This window comes from Betta splendens, chromosome 11 (assembly GCF_900634795.4).
Source record: "Betta splendens chromosome 11, fBetSpl5.4, whole genome shotgun sequence".
NCBI classification, from domain to species: domain Eukaryota; kingdom Metazoa; phylum Chordata; class Actinopteri; order Anabantiformes; family Osphronemidae; genus Betta; species Betta splendens.
In genome coordinates this window covers 3421300-3443417 of record NC_040891.2, presented here as the reverse complement: position 1 = coordinate 3443417, position 22118 = coordinate 3421300, and the positions used below count along the sequence as shown (strand labels likewise).

At 37.6% G+C, this 22118-nt stretch overlaps 1 protein-coding gene across 5 annotated transcripts in view; it reads right to left on the bottom strand.

Moving 5' to 3' along the window:
* The window catches only part of thrb (thyroid hormone receptor beta), an 84227-nt gene that overhangs the window by 6113 nt on the left and 55996 nt on the right, over positions 1-22118 (bottom strand). Inside the window, exons 3-10 of one of the 5 annotated variants that reach the window (XM_055512804.1) lie at positions 11991-12063; positions 11752-11802; positions 3735-3835; positions 3481-3628; positions 2347-2783; positions 1452-1538; positions 1001-1147; positions 186-444 (exon numbers count right to left, since the gene is read on the bottom strand). In XM_055512804.1, the coding sequence (XP_055368779.1) occupies positions 186-444; positions 1001-1147; positions 1452-1538; positions 2347-2783; positions 3481-3628; positions 3735-3835; positions 11752-11802; positions 11991-11997 (1237 nt within the window). In that variant the 5' untranslated portion in view covers positions 11998-12063. Of the gene's footprint in view, positions 1-185; positions 445-1000; positions 1148-1451; positions 1539-2346; positions 2784-3480; positions 3629-3734; positions 3836-4562; positions 5164-11751; positions 11803-11990; positions 12064-22118 lie in introns of those variants that run through there. The other 4 variants (XM_029167935.3, XM_029167936.3, XM_041072758.2 and 1 more) reach the window with 4 other exon arrangements.

Genomic DNA, 22118 nt, shown 5'->3' with positions numbered 1-22118 from the left:
AAGTTTAATTACAAAAGCAAAAACATTTGTTTCATTTGCTTTAAGTCAAAACACAGGAGGCAAAACATTTAACCTGATTTTGAAATGGAAGATCAAAGTCCTGTGATCTTCTGAAGCATATTTTTACAGGGCATCAACAACATGAAACCTGTTTTTCATCAGTGCATGTATGCATGTGTGCCCACCTGATGAAAGAAGGATAACGGCCTGCAGCAGAGCCACCTCTGAGTCGTCCAGGTCAAAGTTGGACAACGACACGCCAAGGTCAAAGATGGCGTCCGACACCACACCCAGACCTCCGTTCTTCAGCTGGCCTCGCGTCACCGCCATCTCCCCGTTGAGCGTGAGCGTCTCGCTCTCTGGATCGTAGCGGACGGCAGCTCGCAGCGACATGATCTCCATGCAGCAGCCTTTCAACAGGATGATCTGGTCTTCACAAGGCAGCTGATGTACGGGAAATGAAGCAGCATGGTCAACAGAGGAGCTTCGTTAACCCATTACTACAGTATGTACACGAGCAGAACTGTGTCCCCTTAGAATCACATCTTGCACAACTATGGTTTGACGGGGCTAAAAGTTCTACAAAACCAGCTGGAGCTGGGCACCAATCAATTGGGTGCTGTTGTCACATCTCATGAAATTACAAACTTTCTTATCCACTATCTCTCATCTCACCATCTTACTTGCAGTTGAACTTTTATATTAATTCATTCTGTATTATGATATATATCACATTTAGTCACTGTGTTGCCTTTAGGTGTAATATTTAAATGGCTGCTGTGACATGAATTTCTTCTCAGCTTGTGTGTCAGCTAACTTTTAGTTTCTCAGTGGTTGTTTAGCTAAGGAATGGCCTCTGAAAACTTCCTGTATGACACTAGTGTGACCACAACATTAGAAGCTCAGACATGGCTCAACAGCTGGACCTTCACTGTAGATCAACAATGCGATCTCTGCAGCTACATCGTAGTGACTGTGTTAAATGAGGAGCTGAACTCACCTCACAAAACATAGGCAGTTTTTTGGCAAAGTCCACCACTCGGGTTATGGCAGGGGTGATAATTTTTGTAAACTGGCTGAAGGCTTCTATATCCACTTTGTTTCCTTCTGGTGCATTGAGCATGGGCGCTTGACCAACATCCTCAGGCTGAAACAACAGGAAAAATAGGTGAGAGTCTGAACAGTCTCAAAACTCTGACAACAAACCAAAAAATGAGCATGAGGAAACTTCCTGGGCAATGTCACGTAAAGATGTAAATGGGGCACAAATCACTAGATAGTACTTGTTTATCTTGTGTCCTAGTAAATGTGATGCATCTAAATAATTACAAATTCATATGTCTTATGTACAGTAAATATCCCCTACAGTAACACTGGGCATGAATGGCACCACACAGTGTTATCAGGGAGAGGTTCAGTTTCAGCAAATATGTTTGTCTCCTGTGTCTTACCTTAGTGTCCTTCACCCCTGCTGCACTCTGGTCAGAAGTATAGAATAAATTACATGTTATTTCATTAAGAAGCATAGCTTCCTCGACCTGTTGGATAATCAACAGGATTCGTAAAGTTTCAATGAAGAACCTGTGTCAAGTAAACTTAATGAAAAAAACAACAACAACAAGTTAACTGCAGACAGATGAAGAGTGTGCAGATAAAAAACAGGCAAGGACAGAAATCCAAGATAGGTTCCCATGCTGTGGTTCAGGATCAGCATCACAAGCTCAGGTTCCAGAAACACCATACACAAAAATACACCATTTATGGTAAGAAGCAAAACTTAAGTCTAAAATCAAATCACAATTAATCACAAATCAAATTTTGCAAAAAACAACCCCCAACATGTGTCAATATAGGATTGTGATGGTAGTGAAATCCAATCACCTTCATTTTAAAATGTCATTTGCTAATTGTTTGTATATTTGGACAGTTGTTGAAATGGGAAATTTAAATTTTGATTTCATTCTCAAAATTTTCTGAATATTTTGGGAAAATACCATCAAATAAAAATTACATTATCATTCACTTTAGTTAAAAAAAAATTTCAATGCCACTTAATGTCATCACAAGTGTTTCTTCTGATCCTGCCATGGGAACCCAAAATAAAGTCAACAGCAGACAGACGTTCAATATAGACAGAGCGATTACGCTGCACAGATAAGAAAACCAAATTAGTCAAAAAAGGGTGAGGTGTGAAATCAAAAGCTACAAACAGAAAGAGAGCAAAAATGATACAGCATGAAAAGCAAGTAGTTAGTGTTAGAGAAGAAGCTCCGTTGCTGACTAAGACATTAACATAACAACAGGATGTCCCATTTTAAATTAGTACTGCTGCGTTGAGGAACACACTTTTCTCCATCGTCCAGCTAATTCTCCCCACTCTACAAGGAGATACAAAAAAACACATGGACATATTAACACTGGGAAGAGTGGAACAGTGGCTGTGGTGGCAGTGGAGGTGGAAGAGACAGGGGCGCGATGTGGAAGGGACAAGGGCGGGGGGGCGGTAGGGGTGGGAGGTGAATTGGCTAAGGCAGGGTTATCAACACAGTGAAAGCAGGCCGGGGGACGACGTCTCACCAGGAATCTCCGCTTCTGCTTCCAGTGGTTGCCCTGGGCATTCGTGACCATATGGGCCTCGGTCACCAGTCGGATCAGGTCCCACTCCTCCTGAGTGGGCTCCAGTCGGTCCCACGCTGTCTTCTGGAGCTCCTCCCGACGCCGGCGCTCCCGGTTTTCCTCGATTAGCTTCCGCTTGGCCAACCTCTTGCTGTCGTCCAGCACCACTGTGGGTGGGAGGAGGTGAAGGGCAAAGGGGAGACAATGAGAGTGGATCGGAATGTGGAGATGAGGAGGAAAACTCCAGTATGGGACACAATCCTGATGTGTAACACTAAGCTGACTGTAATTCATTACCAATACAATGGACTTGATAATAAAAACATGACTGTTAACTCAGTAGTTGACATTAAGAGTAAACACTATAGGTCCAATCAAATGCTGACTGGCATTTTATGTTATGCTATGCTAACGTCAGTTGGTGCACTACTTGTTAGTGGATGTATAGAAAATTCAAAAGCATTTACAGTAAGAAAATATGGCATTTTGAGCAGTATTAGTAACTAAATATTATTTCCAGTTTCTCAGTTTCTTGATTTGTTTATAAAACCCTGAAACATTCATACTGAGACCCTGTTTGTTTGCAGTGCTAAAGCATAATCCTTGTGTTTTATAAGAACTTGTGGACATCATTATTTTAGCAAAATAAAAAACTGCCGCTGAGTCATTACCAAGTGTATGATTTTAATGATGACATTCTAGTGTTGCCTTTGCCTTGCACACGGCCCTATGTACTGTAGTGTATTAGTAAAAGTCACGGTTTCTGTGTAGGTCCTGGTTTGGTAATGATCCAGACAAACATCAAAGCAGACGAAAGGACAGTGGTTGGTCTTCAGTGAGGTTCAGCACGCTTGTAAAACTCACAGTCAGTCGCCATCCCCACGGCTATGCACTTCTTGAAGCGGCATTCCTGGCACTGGTTTCTGGTCACTTTGTCGATGACGCATTTCCCCTCGTATTTACAAGCGTAGGTTGGGTTGAGGTTCTTCTGGATCGTCCGCCTAAAGAAACCCTGGAGAGCAAGAAAGCAATGTGAAAACAGTGTGAAAAACATCTGCTGATCGCCACCAGAGTGAGGCGCTTCTCCCGTCATTCATCCACAGCCATGAGTATGTTACCTTGCAGCCTTCACAAGTAATGCAACGATAGTGATAGCCTGTGGCTTTGTCCCCACACACTACACATAACTCATCCTTGTCCAGGTAACTTGGTATGTACCCTGCAGAGAAAAACAGACAGATTTTAATGAATTGAATAAAGACGATTGGATGTGCTGTTCTAATTACCACTTTGGGTGGAAGTTGTAATTTCTTTTTTCTGGACTGATGTTTCTGCTGTGAAAATTTACATAGGGGCAACTGGAAGCCAGTCCGACTCAGTCCAACAGTACACGTAATGATCGATTCCAAAGATAGCGCCGCTGCTTCTAGTTAGCTTACCGATTCTCTGAACTCGTTAAGCTGAATCCCCATTTTTGGGATTCAGCTTAACGAGTTCAGACCGAAGGTCAACAAGCTGATCAATAATTTTTGGGGTTTGTGAAGAAGCCAATGATTCATCTTCCATCAGCCTTCTGTTGCCTCACTATCAATCAATACGGAATCCCTGCCCGCCACAGTCAAACACTGACCATTTGATGGGCCGAGTCCTGCTCAGACTCACCACCACATGACGCCTTAAGTCTTGGATTTACGCTTATCAGACTTAATTTGAAAATCCCAGACATCATTGATTCATTGATCAAGGAGGAGTCACGGTTAACTACCGAAAAACTATCAACTTAGAATGAAGCATGAAGCAAACTGTTCCGTATGTACAACCTCATACCAATACAAATTAATTCATCAGCCAATTCAAAATTCTCAAAGCACATGTGGAGTTTTACCCCCAAACATGCCCCACTCACAAAGACGACAGGAGAAATGGCCATGACAGGGATGCTGTACCTTTCTTGTGAGCACCCTGCAGCCACTGCAGGTGTGAAAAATCTGGTTTGATCTCAGAATAAAACTCGGGCTGATGGTGGAAATGTCCAAGAGAAATCTCCATACTGCAAAAGTCACTCTTAAAGACAGGAGTACCACCAGCGTACGAGCAAGAGCGGTGCTGGTCCGGCGGCCAAGCCTGCTCCATGCAGGGCGGATGGTGGAGAGGCTGGGGCTCACAGAGTCCATATGCAGGGCCCTCACCTGAGTACATGCAGTGTTCTCCACTGACCTGCATTGTATAACCTCCAAGCCCAGCATGAGGCATATCATACATGTCTGGTATGCAGTAATTCATCATGGAGAGCCACAGCAGACAGAAACATAAAAAGTTCAGGGTCAACGCTGTCCTCAATAAAGAAAAATTTGAAAAGGTCCTCAAAATGTCCGTTTTACTAAAGAAACTCAAGCAACACAAAGGCGGCAAATTAGATGTTGAAACCTCATAATCGATGACCCTACATAGTCGCTCCAACATTTATCCTCCACAGACCACAGACTACACCTAGCAAGTTGCTCCACCCGCCGCCGCTCAGTCGAATTGGGAAGCAGAGATTTATGACGACGCAAGGCTCTAATCTTACACTCACAAATCCTGGATGGGCCGCAGACAGCGCCACAGATTAAGACCTTTACGGATGCGCCTACGCTAAACGCCATCTAATAAATGTCGGACTGGACAAGAAAGAAGAATGTCAAGTTGTAGAAAACCTAAGGGTTAAAAATAAAGAATCTGAGTAATGCGGGTCCTCATATCATGTAGGCATTAGCGATTCTCTCACCCTGATATCTTTCATTAACCCTTTAACCTTTAACCTCTGTACAGTGACCCTTGTTTATCCAGTGGGTATTTTGAACAGAATCTGTTAAAGAAGCTCACATGGGTCCGTGCCAAGGTTAGTCCTTGCCATTAGTTGAGTGTTATGGCACTAAGGTTTCATTTCAAAAAGGTTTAATGCACCACTGACTTCAGACAGTCATACAGTACATCACTGCACCCTACTACAAATCCAGTGAGAGGGGGTAAACAGGAAACTAAGTGTGCTAATAAAAGAAAGATTTTTTAGTCAGTTGCATTGAGTATTTATATGCACAAAAATTGTTTCTTTAGTTTGTTTAAAAAGGGTTGTGACATATTTCTGATGGCAAAGTTCAGTCTAAGTAAGAACGCTTATTTTGTAAAATCAATATTCTTTCTTCAAAATGTAAAAGACACGCGAGTGACATGCTGCGCGATCTGTTTCAGATAATACACCGATTATCCTGGACACAAGCTACATCCAGCCATATTGATTAGGCTCTCTGTTCAATAAAGGCTGGATAAGCCTTATGGCGGCCGCGTGTATCTGCTGTCCTTCAATACTGTAACTACATTTACGCTTCACTATATCACGTTCTTCTACATTGTTAGGTTTATAAACGTTGTTGCTAAAACCCCGAAACAAATATATAAACGGTGACAACATTTAAAAATGGAACATTTTATAATTTAAAAAATTTGTAGTGTTGATTTTAAGTCATGAATAAACTGCAAACTGACAGTTTTATTGGATTAAAACTGCAATAACACACGTCTGTCATCTGTTAAACTTGATAGTCGAGTAATTTATAGGGTAACTTTCACTTTTCATTTATACAAGTACTTTTTTGGCATTTGTCTGTAAAATCAAAGTAATTGCAGAATCCATACAATGTTTTTATTTTTTTTCTATGCAAATAATTTTACATACAAATATTACTTGTGTCAAACCCGAAGATATATCCATAATAATATAACGTTTTTCTTTGAATTACTGGTTTAATTAGGTCAGTAAATATTAATATTGTTTATCTTTTAATCATCTAAATTCAGTTCCTAAACATATTCTTTAAGTAATACACAAAATTTAACCTTTTTGCTAATTCCAGTTCAAAATGTTTCATGAAGATATCAGTTACTACTATTTCATTTAGGGCTGCTAAGAAAAAGATTTCAAATTTGGTATGGAGGCACAAATCAATAATAGTTCTGTGTGTCTATGTCTCGGCTTGTCAAGAGATGCAAGAAATTATGTATAAGCCAAAGAACAGAGCAGTATTGATTAAAATAATGTGATTTGTTGTGTGTCTTCTTTTTGTTGGCTGGACTAATAAAAGGATGGTGAACTTTAATAATTATTGACTTTTTTAAAATTATAATAATAAAAACAACAATTGATATTGTTGGTATTGCATTTAAAATAAACATATTTGCTTTACAGAATATTTAATATTTTTTGTAAGCTTCAGTTTCTGGTGGATTAGACTGTAGATCGCGTCTAGATTCTTTATTTGAAGGAAACCAAATACCTGGATAAACCACATGTTATTTAAGGGATCAAGCAGCTCCGACACATAGATTTGTGAACACATGGTGAAGTCTGAGTAAAGATTCATGCAGTTTTGGCTTTGAAATCCCTGCTGCTTGTCCTTAACTAAACTCTGAACTATTGCAGCCAGTGTGTTCGTGCAAAAAAAAGACAATCAATACTGTGGGGATACAAGTCTAAGAAGACCTATGGTTAATCAACACTCACTATGGCTAAAGGAACATAAACATATTTTATAGAATTCAACAATTTGTTATCCGGTTTGAGTGTGAATATTTTTAGTTTAAAAGAAGAAATAAAAATATGTCTAGTAAACATTCATTTCACAGTACTGAACATATGTGATTAAATTATTAAATTAAATTAAATTATTCGAAAAAAAACAAACAATTTCCTACACCATGTCAGCAATAATCCACATGTATACCTTTTTTCCTGTATTTTTTATTTAATTTAAAATTCTGACAAAGTCTGTACATATGTAATAAAGCAATAATATACAAAAAATTGTAACATACTGTAATGTGGCATAAACTAAAATGTAAAAGTCCATGCACAAGATGACATTCGTCACTCGTGACTTATTATGATGCAACACTGGCTGTTATTGTAAGACCTTCTATGAAACTCTTTATTTCTAAGTTTCAGTACAAATATGTAGATTTTGTGTTTGTGTTTGTGATCAAACGTTTTAGTATTTTTATGATGTGTAGGAGGTTACGTACTGTAGGTCTGTAGCCACTGTTGGCCGCTGATTGATTTGCAAACTTCTAAACTAAACTGTACTTTTACAATACAATGAAAAGTTAAAGGCAGGTGTGAAAAAACTCAACATGCCGCTCAATACTTTGAACTACGTGAAAGATGTAATCATTATATATATGTACACACACACACACACACACACAAACACACACACACACACACACACACACACACACACACACACACACACACACACAAACACACAAACACACACACGTTCAAAACTTTGGGGTCACTTAGAAATGTTCTTATTTTTGACAGAAAGGCACTTTTTTGCAATGAACAATTGAGAAATACACTGTTTACATCACTAATGTGGTAAATGACTATTCTAGCTGCAAATGTCTGATTTTTGCTGCAATATTTAGATGTATAGAGGCCCATTTCAGATTCAACAAATTAACATCCAGATTGCCAAAGGCCTGCAATGCTGCAATTCTTGCAAATGGAGGATTCTTTGACGAGAGCAAAGTTTGAGGATTAAAAAAAATTATTCTTTCAAATACAAATCCTTATTTTAAACCTTTTCAATGAGACTATATTTTCCATTCATTTCACATGCTGGTAAATAAATTATTATTATTATTTAATGGAAAACACAAAATTGTCTGGGTGACCCCAAACCTTTGAACGGTATTGTATAGTATTTAAATATTCAATATATTGAACAAATTTTCTTTTTTTATATAGAATTTAATGCTGCTGTGTATCTAAATTTATCTGGATATATAATTCATAATATGGAGTAAGTAAAACTAAAACGTTTTTATATCTAGAGTTTATATTAAACTAATTAGAAAAAGTAGCCAATAACATAGTTTATTTTATGTTACATTAATTACTTTTTTGTCATTTTTGTTCCGACACATTTGTTTTCAGTTGATCACAGAGTCACCAAGAAACATTCGAACATTCCATGAAGAGTCTTAACCTGATCATGTTTATTTGGACCTTGGCAAGTTTTCAGACTTAATTAAAGACAGGTGCTATGGAAAGGTCAGCCATTTAAGACCTATGGTAACCATGGATACCTTTTAATGGATATCCAGACTTTGAAACCTCTGATAATAGCCAACACAGTTAGAAAACAACCATGAACCTAGTACAAACACATCTAAGTCAGAATGATTGATCCATATTTACTCTTTATAATCTAGCTGTCTGAAGAGTTAAAAAGGCTTAGTGTAGGATTAGCAACTCATTAATGTAATAGGTGCGAGTGTGTGACAATTAGATGTGATCAACATGCAACAGCTGGTAAGAGGCAGGGCCTGTGTGACAAATCTCTTTGCAAAGAGGGCTTGATACCAGTTTAACTTTTCGATGAGGTGACGTCCTTGGCATAGACTAATCTCGTTTGGAGTTTCTTAAACAACTGTCAACAAACTGTTAAGCGTTCATCAGACAAGTGTGTCAATACAGAAACAATCTGTTGTCTGAGTGCGCACAGTTAACTCATGTTTATCCCTGCCATATAATGCCGTTTGAATTGTTACAGCATACTTTGTAACACCCTTTTAATTTTAAGCATGAACAATATATTGACAAAAAAATTAAACCTAAATGTAGACTATAAATGTGTGTGTGTGTGTGTGTGTATATATATATATATATATTATATATATATTACATCTCTCTAATATATATATATATATATATATATATATATATATATATATATAAAATTTAACGCTTGAGCTCTGGAGAGGAGAGCTCTTAAGGAGAGCCTGACAACAAAAAATATAATTTATAATATAATTTAAAATATTTTGTAATATTAAAGCAATTTCTTAACAAGCCAATAAATTTGAATAAAAAAAATTAAAAAAACAAAATTAAAAATAAAAAAAACAATCTATATTATGAGAGATAATATTGTTTCTTATTACATAAAATAGCACAATTTTTATATATATAAACACATTTACATTTTACATGTTAATAGGATTTCCAGAATAATAAATTATTTTATTTGATTTGATTTCCTGTCTGAAATAATGTTGAGTACATACCTTTGTAAATAGTCCTCACGCTAAACCCAGGTATTCCTGAAGCAGGTGAATTAAATAACAGTGTTCTTCCACCAACTATCTACATCAGAACTGCAACCTGGAACACACTCTTGTTCTCTTTAAATGCCATCTTAGCACAGTGGCCCTGCAGCGGACCTTTGCACACATTTATTCCCTCCCTGATTGATTACTTTAGGCCAAAGGGGGAGTTCAACGCCGGTCATGAACAATTTCTGGATGAGAGGAATCCTTTTTACACACGGGCCCTCAGCTGACGTGAAGCCCTGAGCCAGATGTCCCCGGCTGGTCTGTGTTACCTGAGAAGGTCATCGGTTGGTGATCCTTTCCCCTTAAAGTTCAGGGTAAGCTCACGAGAGAACAACAGAAGGATCCCATCCCCCAAAGGTTAAAGTTTGAAAGGATTAGCCAGCACTTTAGAATGATGTTCAGGAATCTATTTGAGACACTTCTCCTGCTCATTTCAGATAAAAAGGTCCCAAAGTATTATTGGTGTTAGAACTTGGAACACAAACCCACCTTTGTTAAATCATTGTATACATTGATAATTTTGTATTTACTGTTGGCATTGAGTGATTATTAGCCTGGATAAACATACGTCTGCTGACCTGTATGACAAATAATGATTCACAAGTGGGACAGTTTAGAGGGGGAGGAGTCAACTTCATGTCATTAAAATAAAAAAAAAAATCTCATTGCTCTATATATGTGAGGAGTAATGAACCTAATTCAGGACTCAGTCATACTGTAGTTATTATTTATTTCTACATTAACCTTGTAACTACTGTAAATGGTCATGGTTGAGAACAATAACTGACGTTTAAGGACTACTCTGCAATGCTGCTAACATCACGCATCACATGTGGATACAACAGTGGTGATAGTTGTTTTATACTTAAGCCAAACCTGATCGGTTAAACTGTCCATCCACTGCAAAAAAATAGTTAAGACATGGTAAGTAGCCATGTAACATTCACTGTGGTTGTAAATATGGAAAATAGATGCACTGAGAGATAGGTCAGACCCAGTATGAGTCTTCTTCTGTCTATCTGTCTGTCTGAGACACAAGCACAACAACTAAAAGACTACCTAGGATGATGTCATCTATGGAGAAATGTCAGCTTCTATCTGGGCAAGCAAAGATGCTAGAAAACAGGATTCCACATAATATAATGTGCTGCAACAGTTGAAAACACTGAAGCCATTAATTGCATTTATTATTTTAGATCCTAATTTGTACATATATAATATGTACAATAATATAGTATATATAGTCTAATTTAATATCAGGGCTCAGATCCGTGTGAAAACTAAAGCAAGATAACTAAACAATGAGAAGTGAAATTTATGTAAGAACCTCAAGCAACATCAGTTATTCAGCAAAGTGAGAAAATCTCCAGAAGGCTCACAGACAGGCCTGACATCCCTCTTATGGCAGTTTTACACTAATTTCAAGTGACCTCAACGACGTTACGAACAACACCAGAGATCCGATACTGAGACTCGCTGCCTGTCACAACTCAGAAACTCTGTTTTGTAGTGGGAATATTAAACATCTGTAAAAACCAAAGGCAGGTCCAGCTACATGACATCAGCAACATCAACAGACCTCAGAGCAGAGACTGAGTCAGACGAGCTTCCACCCCAAACAAAAGCAATGAGTACAGTTAACTGCATGTTTACAAAGAAAAAATTGGACAAGGAAACCCTGTGTGTGATGTCTGTCAGCCTTGTGTGTACAAAGATTTGATCTCAGAACAATCAGGAGATTGTTGGTTTAGATGAAAAGGTCAGATTCTGGAAAGTGAAAGTTATTGAAAACATCAAAAGTAAAAAAATAAATTCTCATAGCACTAATAACTAAGCTCATATAAAAACAATGATTCCAGCTCTTTAACAAGTGAAACCAAAGCTAAAGACACTCCTCCGTTTCAGTGAAAGTATGTGTCATGAACCGACAGAGTAGTAAGGAATGAAAGCAAAGCTGAGTTGGAGGGTCCATATTACCGTTTTGAATGGCCTCATCTTTCCACCGGGGGGAGCATTTGTCTGCTGGCTCTGCAATAGATGGGAGAGGCACTTGCTCAGTGAAACAAGTGAGAGCGGCAGACTGGTGCTGCTTGGCTTTTCACATCACATCAACAGCATTCAAGAGGCCGACTAACAAAACACGGCCATCAGATGCATCACTCTGTCCCGCGGTGTTACTGTCAGACAGGGCAGTAAGATGATGAAATCTGCCTCACCTGACATAATGGTGGGGTTCAAGGCCAAGACGTCATCCTCAGATCCTCCTCAGACATCTGGGAAGCCACCAAGCTGAAAACACATACGCACTCTTTCAGCTCACAGTCAAGATGTTTTGTGCAAACGGCTTGACACAACTCAAATAGTGTAATAAAACGCTGTATGTAATTAGCTCCTGAGCTTGATAAACCGGTTTGATATTACTACATCTCTGGGGACGTCTGAAGACTCCGCTAGTACTTTACGTCTTTTCAGGGATCTCAGTGTTAAAGCACTGTGTATGGAGACACCTAGTGGTCAAACACAAACCAAATCACTGCATAAATACCCGGCCATCTCATTTATTACATCTCTCTAAATTCATTTAAATGTATGTTTTATATGAGCTGCTGCCCCATAACATCACTGCTGGATGTACCACCTTGTACAAATGCCTTTTTTGAAAATACACTGCTGTCAGTGCAGCAATCTTAAGAACATCTATTACATACTAAATAATAAATAATTAACACATGGATGGCGGAATGCCAACCTAGGCCACATCAGCTGATTCAGCAGTTTCTGTCGCTCTGCTGCAGCATCTCCCCTCTCTGTCTTTGTTACTGCACAGTGATCAGCTACAACAGGTTGATTGGCAGGCGTCAGCGCACACAGTCCATCACTGAGGCTGCGCGGCTGCAGACTGGTGCCCATGCTGAGCCCTATCCGTCGAGTGGTGTGTGTCTCCATCTGCCTGTGCTATATGTGGCTCTCGGTTAGCGCAGCAAGCAGCAAGCAGCAAGCACCAGCTTCTGCTAAGAGTCTAGAGGAAGTGTGAGCTGGGTGGATGTTCACCAAAGCGTGTATCCTGTCACTGCACTAAGCAAGGCTCAAATGACTCTCTGGTTGTTGGTTCTTTAAAGCAAACAATAAGGAGCAATTAAACTTACACACCAAAATGTTAACACAGTTGAAAATAGGAAATAATACATGTCAAACATGTCATGGGTGACTATCCCATGCACAGGCATAAATCAGCCATAGAGAATACTGTGATGATGTGGAGTGACTGAAGCATGCCAAAGTCAAATGTAGCCATCGTTTAACAGGTTAGCTGCTATAAATTTTATTACCATTATTAAATTACTTTTATAGTTTGATATATGGCAGGATTCCTACAGTTCACAAACCAGGAGAAACAAGTGTTAGTGTTTAGTTTTATAGGTTTTTGAGGTGCAGGGGGTCTTTTTAAAAGTCTGCTCTGTGCCCAGAATGATGAATTAGACACCCAGGGCACAAACCAATGGTTAACTCCAACATTTCCACAGAACAACCATACGCAGACTTTATTTAAAGGCGGAGTTTTATAGTGTCTGTTACACCTCAGGCCAACAATTTACAATTCATTAACCCCCACCCTTATAAAAACCAAGCATCAGATAACATTAGTTTATGATTATGATTGTACTATGCACCATGTTGCTGCTCTGAGCACAAAACAAATGTAACATGTAGTGCTGAGAAAAATCAAACCTCTGATGCTTCAGTCAGCAACTAAGTTCTTCCTTCTGTAACTCTCCCCGCTGTTTCAAAATGTCAACAAACTCCATAAAGGAAGGAAAAAACTGTTACAGCTTTCATAATTCCTCTGCACTGAAACAACAGCTGGCTTGAAATGCATTATGGGAAACTGTGCTTCGATTTGCTGCATTTTCCCCTAGAGAGCATTTAATAGCCAGACAACAGCTGGGTCAGGCTCGGAAGCTGGTTCATCCCTACAACAGGTTTGTGCTGCTCTAATGAGGACACAGACAGACAAAGATTTTCTGTCTAGAACACAATACAATACAATACAAAACAGGACAATGAATAAACTGTAACATATAACATGATGTACAGTACATGTGTGATTTCCCTCTAAAACATTTTTAAGTTTTAGTTGCACCAGCATAGACCAGAGCACTGTACAACATCAAGCTGACGTACATGTAACTGTCCACTAACACAGAGCTTCTTGTTTCGACTTAAAAGCAGTAAAACAACTGATTTAAATTTTCATGTCAATAAATACTTACTTTCCTTTTTGTTGTTGTTGTTGTGCAGTAACAACTAACAACTAACAGCTCTAACAACTAACAGCTCAAAAGATTTCCCTTTTTTTGAGTTTGCAGATAAAGTTTTTGTTTTGCCCGAGTTCTGACAATTAAACAAATAATATTAAAAATATGATGGTTTTCATAAAGGATTTATCTTGCAAAGAAAAGCAAGTACAGTAGCTGTTTATATTTGTCCTTTGCACAGTGATTACCTGACACAAAGTCAAAACATATAAATATTATAAAACATATAAATATAAATAATAATAAAATTATTTACAATACAGAACTATAGGTTCTAAATTTCTAGCACAATCAGCTCCATCACATTATTTGAAATGATGCAGTTGTCAGCTTTGTGAGAGTCTCTAATTGCCCTAATAGACTGAAGTCTATTAGTATCCCAAATGAAAAAAAACTGGCATTAATTTACTTTCATCGCAAATGGAAATTGGAAATGGAAATTAGCTGCTCGCTGTCAAGCTTTGGTTGCTTCATGTTTACATTGTAGTTTAGTTTTTTTTCTCTTCATTTTTTCTGCTTGATTTGTACAAAATATTTACATGGCAAATAACTTGATATAGAAACTAATGCATATAAAGCTACTGATTGACATGAAGGCAAACACCTAACAGGCATTTAAACACAATACCGACACAGTGAAAATACATGAAGCACAGCTCCTCTCCTCAGATTTCAGCACCTTAACATATCTCTAACGTCCTGTTTAATCTGTATGTATTGTGCAGGCAGCCTTTTGTAGCTCTGTCACTCAAATAGCTTTAGTCACTTGGTGGCAGTGTTCCAACAGTGACGTCTGCCTTTTGATGCCAGTAACACACATACATGTAGCCATTACAACCATCTGCTGCATGTTTGTATCAGACACATGCTAAAAATATGCAAAGTTAAGGTAACGTAAAGGTTTATGTAAGTAAGACCCCACTGAGGTTAATTATTATTTTGATGTGTTGCTGCTGGCACTCCTACTCCTAGGTCAATAACTTTGTTAAAGCAGTAAAATTACTAAATAAACTAAACATGTATTACTAAAAAATAAACCAGCAACACCAAAAAAAACTTAAACTGCTCAAGCCAAGGCTGTGAGTCATTCAAATTTGTGACTCAGTTTGGCAACACGCTTGTCCTGAGACACTCAACAAAGTTTCAAAATCCAGCTAAATCGCTCAAATCGGACTCTCTGCTTGTTCAAAAGTCTAAAGCAAAAAAAAAACAACACAACCCTCAACCGTACAGGTGGTGAAGAAGGTAAAACACGCCAGCGAGTCTCGCTCGTGGTTTAGATGGCCTCCCGAAGGCAGAGAGTGAGCACTTCCTCCTCTACACTGCTCACACGCGCAGTCATTTCTCCACAACAGTGCCCACATCCTCAACGACACGACAGAACACAATGTACACTAGTGAGGAGCACACAAACAAATGCAGTACAGTACAGAGCAGGAATGTAACCTCACCAACACACCTTGATTGCAGTGAATGACCTCACATACATGAAACCACATGCAATAAACTGTGGCTGGTGTCATTTACCTATGTCTTAAATATTATAGGAATAGATAAACATGTGATTTGTGATTATTATTAATTTTACAGTTTAAACAAGTTTTTATTTGGAATAATTTAAATTACTTTAGTAAGACAGTATACAACTATTTAGCTATTAGTGCCTTATTATTATAATAATATTATGCTATGCAGCCTTTCTAGATTGCAATTAATCTCCCATTCACACTGTTAATTCACACAAACTATGCAACAGTGTAAAATGGCAGTTGTCCCTAAAAAACAAAAATGCCTTTACATTATAGTGCAGTACAGAGATTACAAGGTCAACAGCAAATAAGACCCTTTTACTTTGACATACCTGCACTGACAATTCGCACGCACGCACGCACGCACGCACGCACGCACGCACGCACGCACGCACGCACGCACACACGCACACACGCACACACGCACACACACACACACACACACACACACACACGGTTCCTGTATTTCTTCTTTTCTTGTTGGTTTACATGTTCACTCTCCTGCCGTTGAAGTGATTTTATCTTTATGATGAACTTGTTAGTTACCACTGTTTGAACTTATCTCCTTTTTTGTTTTCTATGTATTTTAAGTGTGCTTTTAAGTTCTAATGTTTTGCCGTCGAGCTTATTAGTGGGAGAGCTGAACAGCTCTCACACTATTGATATCTTCGGTCTTTATTATTAGTGGGAGAGCTGAACAGCTCTCACACTATTGTTATCTTCGGTCTTTATTATTAGTGGGAGAGCTGAACAGCTCTCACACTATTGTTATCTTCGGTCTTTATTATTATTATTCTTCTTCTACTTATTCCGCCCTTTTTTTGATTGCTATCTACTTTTTAACGCTTCATCGTAGAATCGTCGTTCAACTTTCTAAACGTGTGTCATCTTTAGGAGATGTGGGCTATTACTTTTTATGTTTTCAGCTTTTCAACTTTTAACGTTATTCAACTTTTTTCATCGTTTTTTTATAATGGTCGTCTATGGGAATCATCGTTAAACTTTTTGTCAACTTCCCTCTTTTCATCAGCGTCTATCATCGTCATACTTTAGCGTAGAAACGTCATTTCAACTTCAAAAGCGTCCATCATCGCTCAACTTTCTCCTCGTAAATCAGCGTTGTCGTATCTTCTATACTTTTCGACTAGTGAGCGTTTAAATATGGTGTGGTTTTTGTTAAATTTTCAGCTTTTCCATTAGTGTGTATTGGGTCATTTAGAGTGCGTGATGTCACAGCCAGAGTGCGAGGGTGCGCTTTTTAAAGACAGAACTTCTGTCTCTAACTCGTCACTACAGCCACAATTTTTACTCTATCAACATAATTACTTCACTAAATCGTAGTCATACTTGTCTTCTTTCTAATGATGTGTCTGGATATACCCTCAGACCTATACTTTAGTCGCTATCAACCTTAAAGCGCAGAGAGATCCCGAAATTCTCCCATAGACTCTAATGATAATTTTCGGCAGACGTCTGGGGAGAAAAACAGAGGAGACATATTTTGAAATTGCCACTGTGGCTACAAGCTTTTATCCTCAAACATAAAATTCACACCATTTGCTCATTGAAGCCTTGGGACTCGTAAAATGAAATAATTTTTGTGATAACTATCATGGTTTAGCTGGAACAAGCCTGTTTATACAGGGTGAAACTCTGTTTTTACAGAGCAGAGTGAGCCTGATTTTCCCGCCTTTCGTCTCCATGGCGACGGCGCAGCTGCAGATTTTACTGACAGGTCAAACTGCTGATGCTCAGTGTAGACAGCAGTTCCATGCTTATTACTGATTACTCAACTACACTATTGGATTGTGTAGTAATTAAGCACACACTTCCTCTAAATCCTTTCAAAATAAAAGCATCAAGCCAAATAATTAGCTTTAATAGCAATATTTCAACTTTTAGATGGGTAATTATGGCTATTTAAAGATAGATTAACAGTTTAGTAATTACCCACACGTGCTTCCTCTACATCCTTTCAAAATAAAAGCACCAATGCCAATTATTAGCTTTAACTGCACTGTTTTTGCTTTTTGAATGGGTAATTAAAGACTAATTGACAGTTACGCTATTACCCCCACACATTTCCTCTAATCCTTTCAAAATAAAAGCACCAATTACAATTTATTACCTTTAATGGCAAGATTGATTAAAAAATTTGTGGTTCTGAATACTTACCAATCGTTAATGGGACTACTTTAGAGTTCAGTAAATAGCCACTCAAACTTATTAGGGTGCTTTTATTCTGAAAGGGCTGAATCTAAATCTTTTGCTTTAATAGGGCTATTCTTGCTATTGAATGATAAATTATGATTATCTAATGACTATTTTATAGTTTAGTAATCGCCCACACACAACCTCTAAATCCTTTCAAAATAAAAGCACCAATGTATTTATTACCTTAAATGGCAAGATTTTTGTTTCTGACTGGTAAATTTCTACTAGTTATTAAAATATTACACAGTTAGGTAATTATTTACCAATACTTTCTTCAAATCAAAAAGATAGTCAGCTTATTTATGATTGTCAACAATGCCCCTTGGTCAACTTTTTAATCTTTGACATCTTTTAACCGTGGTCAACTTTTGAATCATTGTCATCTCTTTAATATTGTCATAGTATGACCTTGGTCATCTTTTTAATCATCATCTTTTTAATCGCCATCTTTTGTCATCGCTTTAATCTTTGTCAACGTTTTCTCGTTTTCAACGTTTTCATCTTTTTGCCGTAGTCAACTTTTTGACGTCAGCAGCTTAATCAGCGTTTGTCATCGCTGCGGCAGCAGATCAGCTCTCCCACGTAATTTCTCGAGAAATTACTTTTTCTAGTTAGTGGGAGAGCTGAACAGCTCTCACACTATTGTTATCTTCGGTCTTTATTATTATTATTCTTCTTCTACTTATTCCGCCCTTTTTTTGATTGCTATCTACTTTTTAACGCTTCATCGTAGAATCGTCGTTCAACTTTCTAAACGTGTGTCATCTTTAGGAGATGTGGGCTATTACTTTTTATGTTTTCAGCTTTTCAACTTTTAACGTTATTCAACTTTTTTCATCGTTTTTTTATAATGGTCGTCTATGGGAATCATCGTTCAACTTTTTGTCAACTTCCCTCTTTTCATCAGCGTCTATCATCGTCATACTTTGGCGTAGAAACGTCATTTTAACTTCAAAAGCGTCCATCATCGCTCAACTTTCTCCTCGTAAATCAGCGTTGTCGTATCTTCTATTCTTTTCGACTAGTGAGCGTTTAAATATGGTGTGGTTTTTGTTAAATTTTCAGCTTTTCCATTAGTGTGTATTGGGTCATTTAGAGTGCGTGATGTCACAGCCAGAGTGCGAGGGTGCGCTTTTTAAAGACAGAACTTCGGTCTTTAACTCGTCGCTACAGCCACAATTTCTACTCTATGAACGTAATTATTTCACTAAATCGTAGTCATACTTGTCTTCTTTCTAATGATGTGTCTGGCTTTACCCTCAGACTTATACTTTAGTCGCTATCGACCTCAAAGCACAGAGAGATCCTGAAATTCTCCCATAGACTCTAATGATAATTTTTGGCAGACGTCTGGAGAAAAACAAGGAGGAGACATATTTTGAAATTGCGACTGTGGCTACAAACGTTTGTCCTCAAACATAAAATTCACACCATTTGCTCATTGAAGCCTTGGGACTCGAAAAATGAAATAATCTTTGTGATAACTATTATGGTTTAGCTGAAACAAGCCTGTTTATACAGGGTGAAACTCTGCTTTTTACAGAGCAGAATGAGCCTGATTTTCCCGCCTTTTGTCTCCATGGCGACGGCGCAGCTGCAGATTTGACTGACAGGTCAAACTGCTGATGCTCAGTGTACAGAGCAGTTCCATGCTTGTTACTGATTAGTCAACCACACTATTGGATTGTGTAGTGATTAAGCACGCACTTCCTCTAAATCCTTTCAAAATAAAAGCACCAAGCCAAATAATTAGCTTTAATAGCAGTATTTTTGCTTTTAGATGGGTAATTATGACTTTTTAAAGATAGATTAACAGTTTAGTAATTACCCACACATGCTTCCTCTAAATCCTTTCAAAATAAAAGCACCAATGCCAATTATTAGCTTTAACTGCACTGTTTTTGCCTTTGAATGGGTAATTATGATTATTTAAAGACTAATTGACAGTTACGCTATTACCCCCACACATTTCCTCTAAATCCTTTCAAAATAAAAGCACCAATTACAATTTATTACCTTTAATGGCAAGATTCATTAGAAAATTTGTGGTTCTGAATACTTGCCAATCGTTATAGAGACTACTTTAGAGTTCAGTAAATAGCCACTCAAACTTATTAGGGTGCTTTTATTCTGAAAGGGCTAAATCTAAATATTTTGCTTTAATAGGGCTATTCTTGCTTGAATGATAAATTATGATTATCTAATGACTATTTTATAGTTTAGTAATCGCCCACACACAACCTCTAAATCCTTTCAAAATAAAAGCACCAATGTAAATTATTACCTTAAATGGCAAGATTTTTGTTTCTGACTGGTAAATTTTTACTAGTTATTAAACTATTACACAGGTAATTATTTACAAATACTTTCTTCAAATTAAAAAGCTAGTCAGCTTATTTATGATTGTCAACAATGCACTCTGGTCAACTTTTTAATCTGTGATATATTTTTTACCTTGGTCAACTTTTGAATCATTGTCATATTTTAATCTTGTCCTAGTATGACATTGGTCATCTTTTTAATCGCCATCTTTTGTCATCGTTTTATTCTTTGTCAACGTTTTCTCGTTTTCATCGCTTTGCCGTAGTCAACTTTTGGACGTAGTCAACTTTTTTGACGTCAGCAGCTTAATCAGCGTTTGTCATCGTTGCGGCAGCAGATCAGCTCTCCCACGTAATTTCTCGAGAAATTACTTTTTCTAGTTATTTTTCTTCTACTTATTCCGCCCTTTTTTTGATTGCTATCTACTTTTTAAGGCTTCATCGTAGAATCGTCGTTCAACTTTCTAAACGTGTGTCATCTTTAGGAGATGTGGGCTATTACTTTTTATGTTTTCAGCTTTTCAACTTTTAATGTTATTCAACTTTTTTCATCGTTTTTTTATAATGGTCGTCTATGGGAATCATCGTTTAACTTTTTGTCAACTTCCCTCTTTTCATCAGCGTCTATCATCGTCATACTTTGGCGTAGAAACGTCATTTTAACTTCAAAAGCGTCTATCATCTTTCAACTTTATCAGTGTAAATCAGCGTCTTTGTATCTTCTATACTTTTCGACTTGTGAGCGTTTAAATATCGTGTGGCTTTTGTTAAATTTTCAGCTTTTCCATTAGTGTGTATTGGCTCTGCTAGAGTGCGTGATGTCACAGCTACAGTGAGAAGGTGCGCTTTTTTAAGACAGAACTTCTGTCTTTAACTTGTCACTACAGCCACAATTTTTACTCTATCAACGTAATTACTTCACTAAATCGTAGTCATACTTGTCTTCTTTCTAATGATGTGTCTGGATATACCCTCAGACCTATACTTTAGTCGCTATCAACCTCAAAGCGCAGAGACATCCTGAAATTCTCCCATAGACTCTAATGATAATTTTTCGCAGACGTCTGGGGAGAAAAACAGAGGAGACATATTTTGAAATTGCCACTGTGGCTACAAGCTTTTGTCCTTAAACATAAAATTCACACCATTTGCTCATTGAAGCCTTGGGACTCGTAAAATGAAATAATTTTTGTGATAACTATTATGCTTTAACTGGAACGAGCCTGTTTATACAGGGTGAAACTCTGCTTTTACAGAGCAGAGTGAGCCTGATTTTCCCGCCTTTCGTCTCCATGGCGACGGCGCAGCTGCAGATTTCACTGACAGGTCAAACTGCTGATGCTCAGTGTAGACAGCAGTTCCATGCTTGTTACTGATTACTCAACTACACTATTGGATTGTGTAGTAATTAAGCACACACTTCCTCTAAATCCTTTCAAAATAAAAGCACCAAACCAAATAATTAGCTTTAAAAGCAGTATTTCTGCTTTTAGTAGGGTAATTATGACTATTTAAAGATAGATTAACAGTTTAGTAATTACCCACACATGCTTCCTCTACATCCTTTCAAAATAAAAGCACCAATGCCAATTATTAGCTTTAACGGCACTGTTTTTGCCTTTGAATGGGTAATTATGATTATTTAAAGACTAATTGACAGCTACGCTATTACCCCCACACATTTCCTCTAAATCCTTTCAAAATAAAAGCACCAATTACAATTTATTACCTTTAATGGCAAGATTGATTAGAAAATTTCTGGTTCTGAATACTTACCAATCGTTAATGAGACTACTTTAGAGTTCAGTAAATAACCACTCACACTTATTAGGGTGCTTTTATTCTGAAAGGGCTTAATCTAAATCTTTTGCTTTAATAGGGCTATTCTTGCTATTGAATGATAAATTATGACTATCTAATGACTATTTTATAGTTTAGTAATAACTCACACACAACCTCTAAAT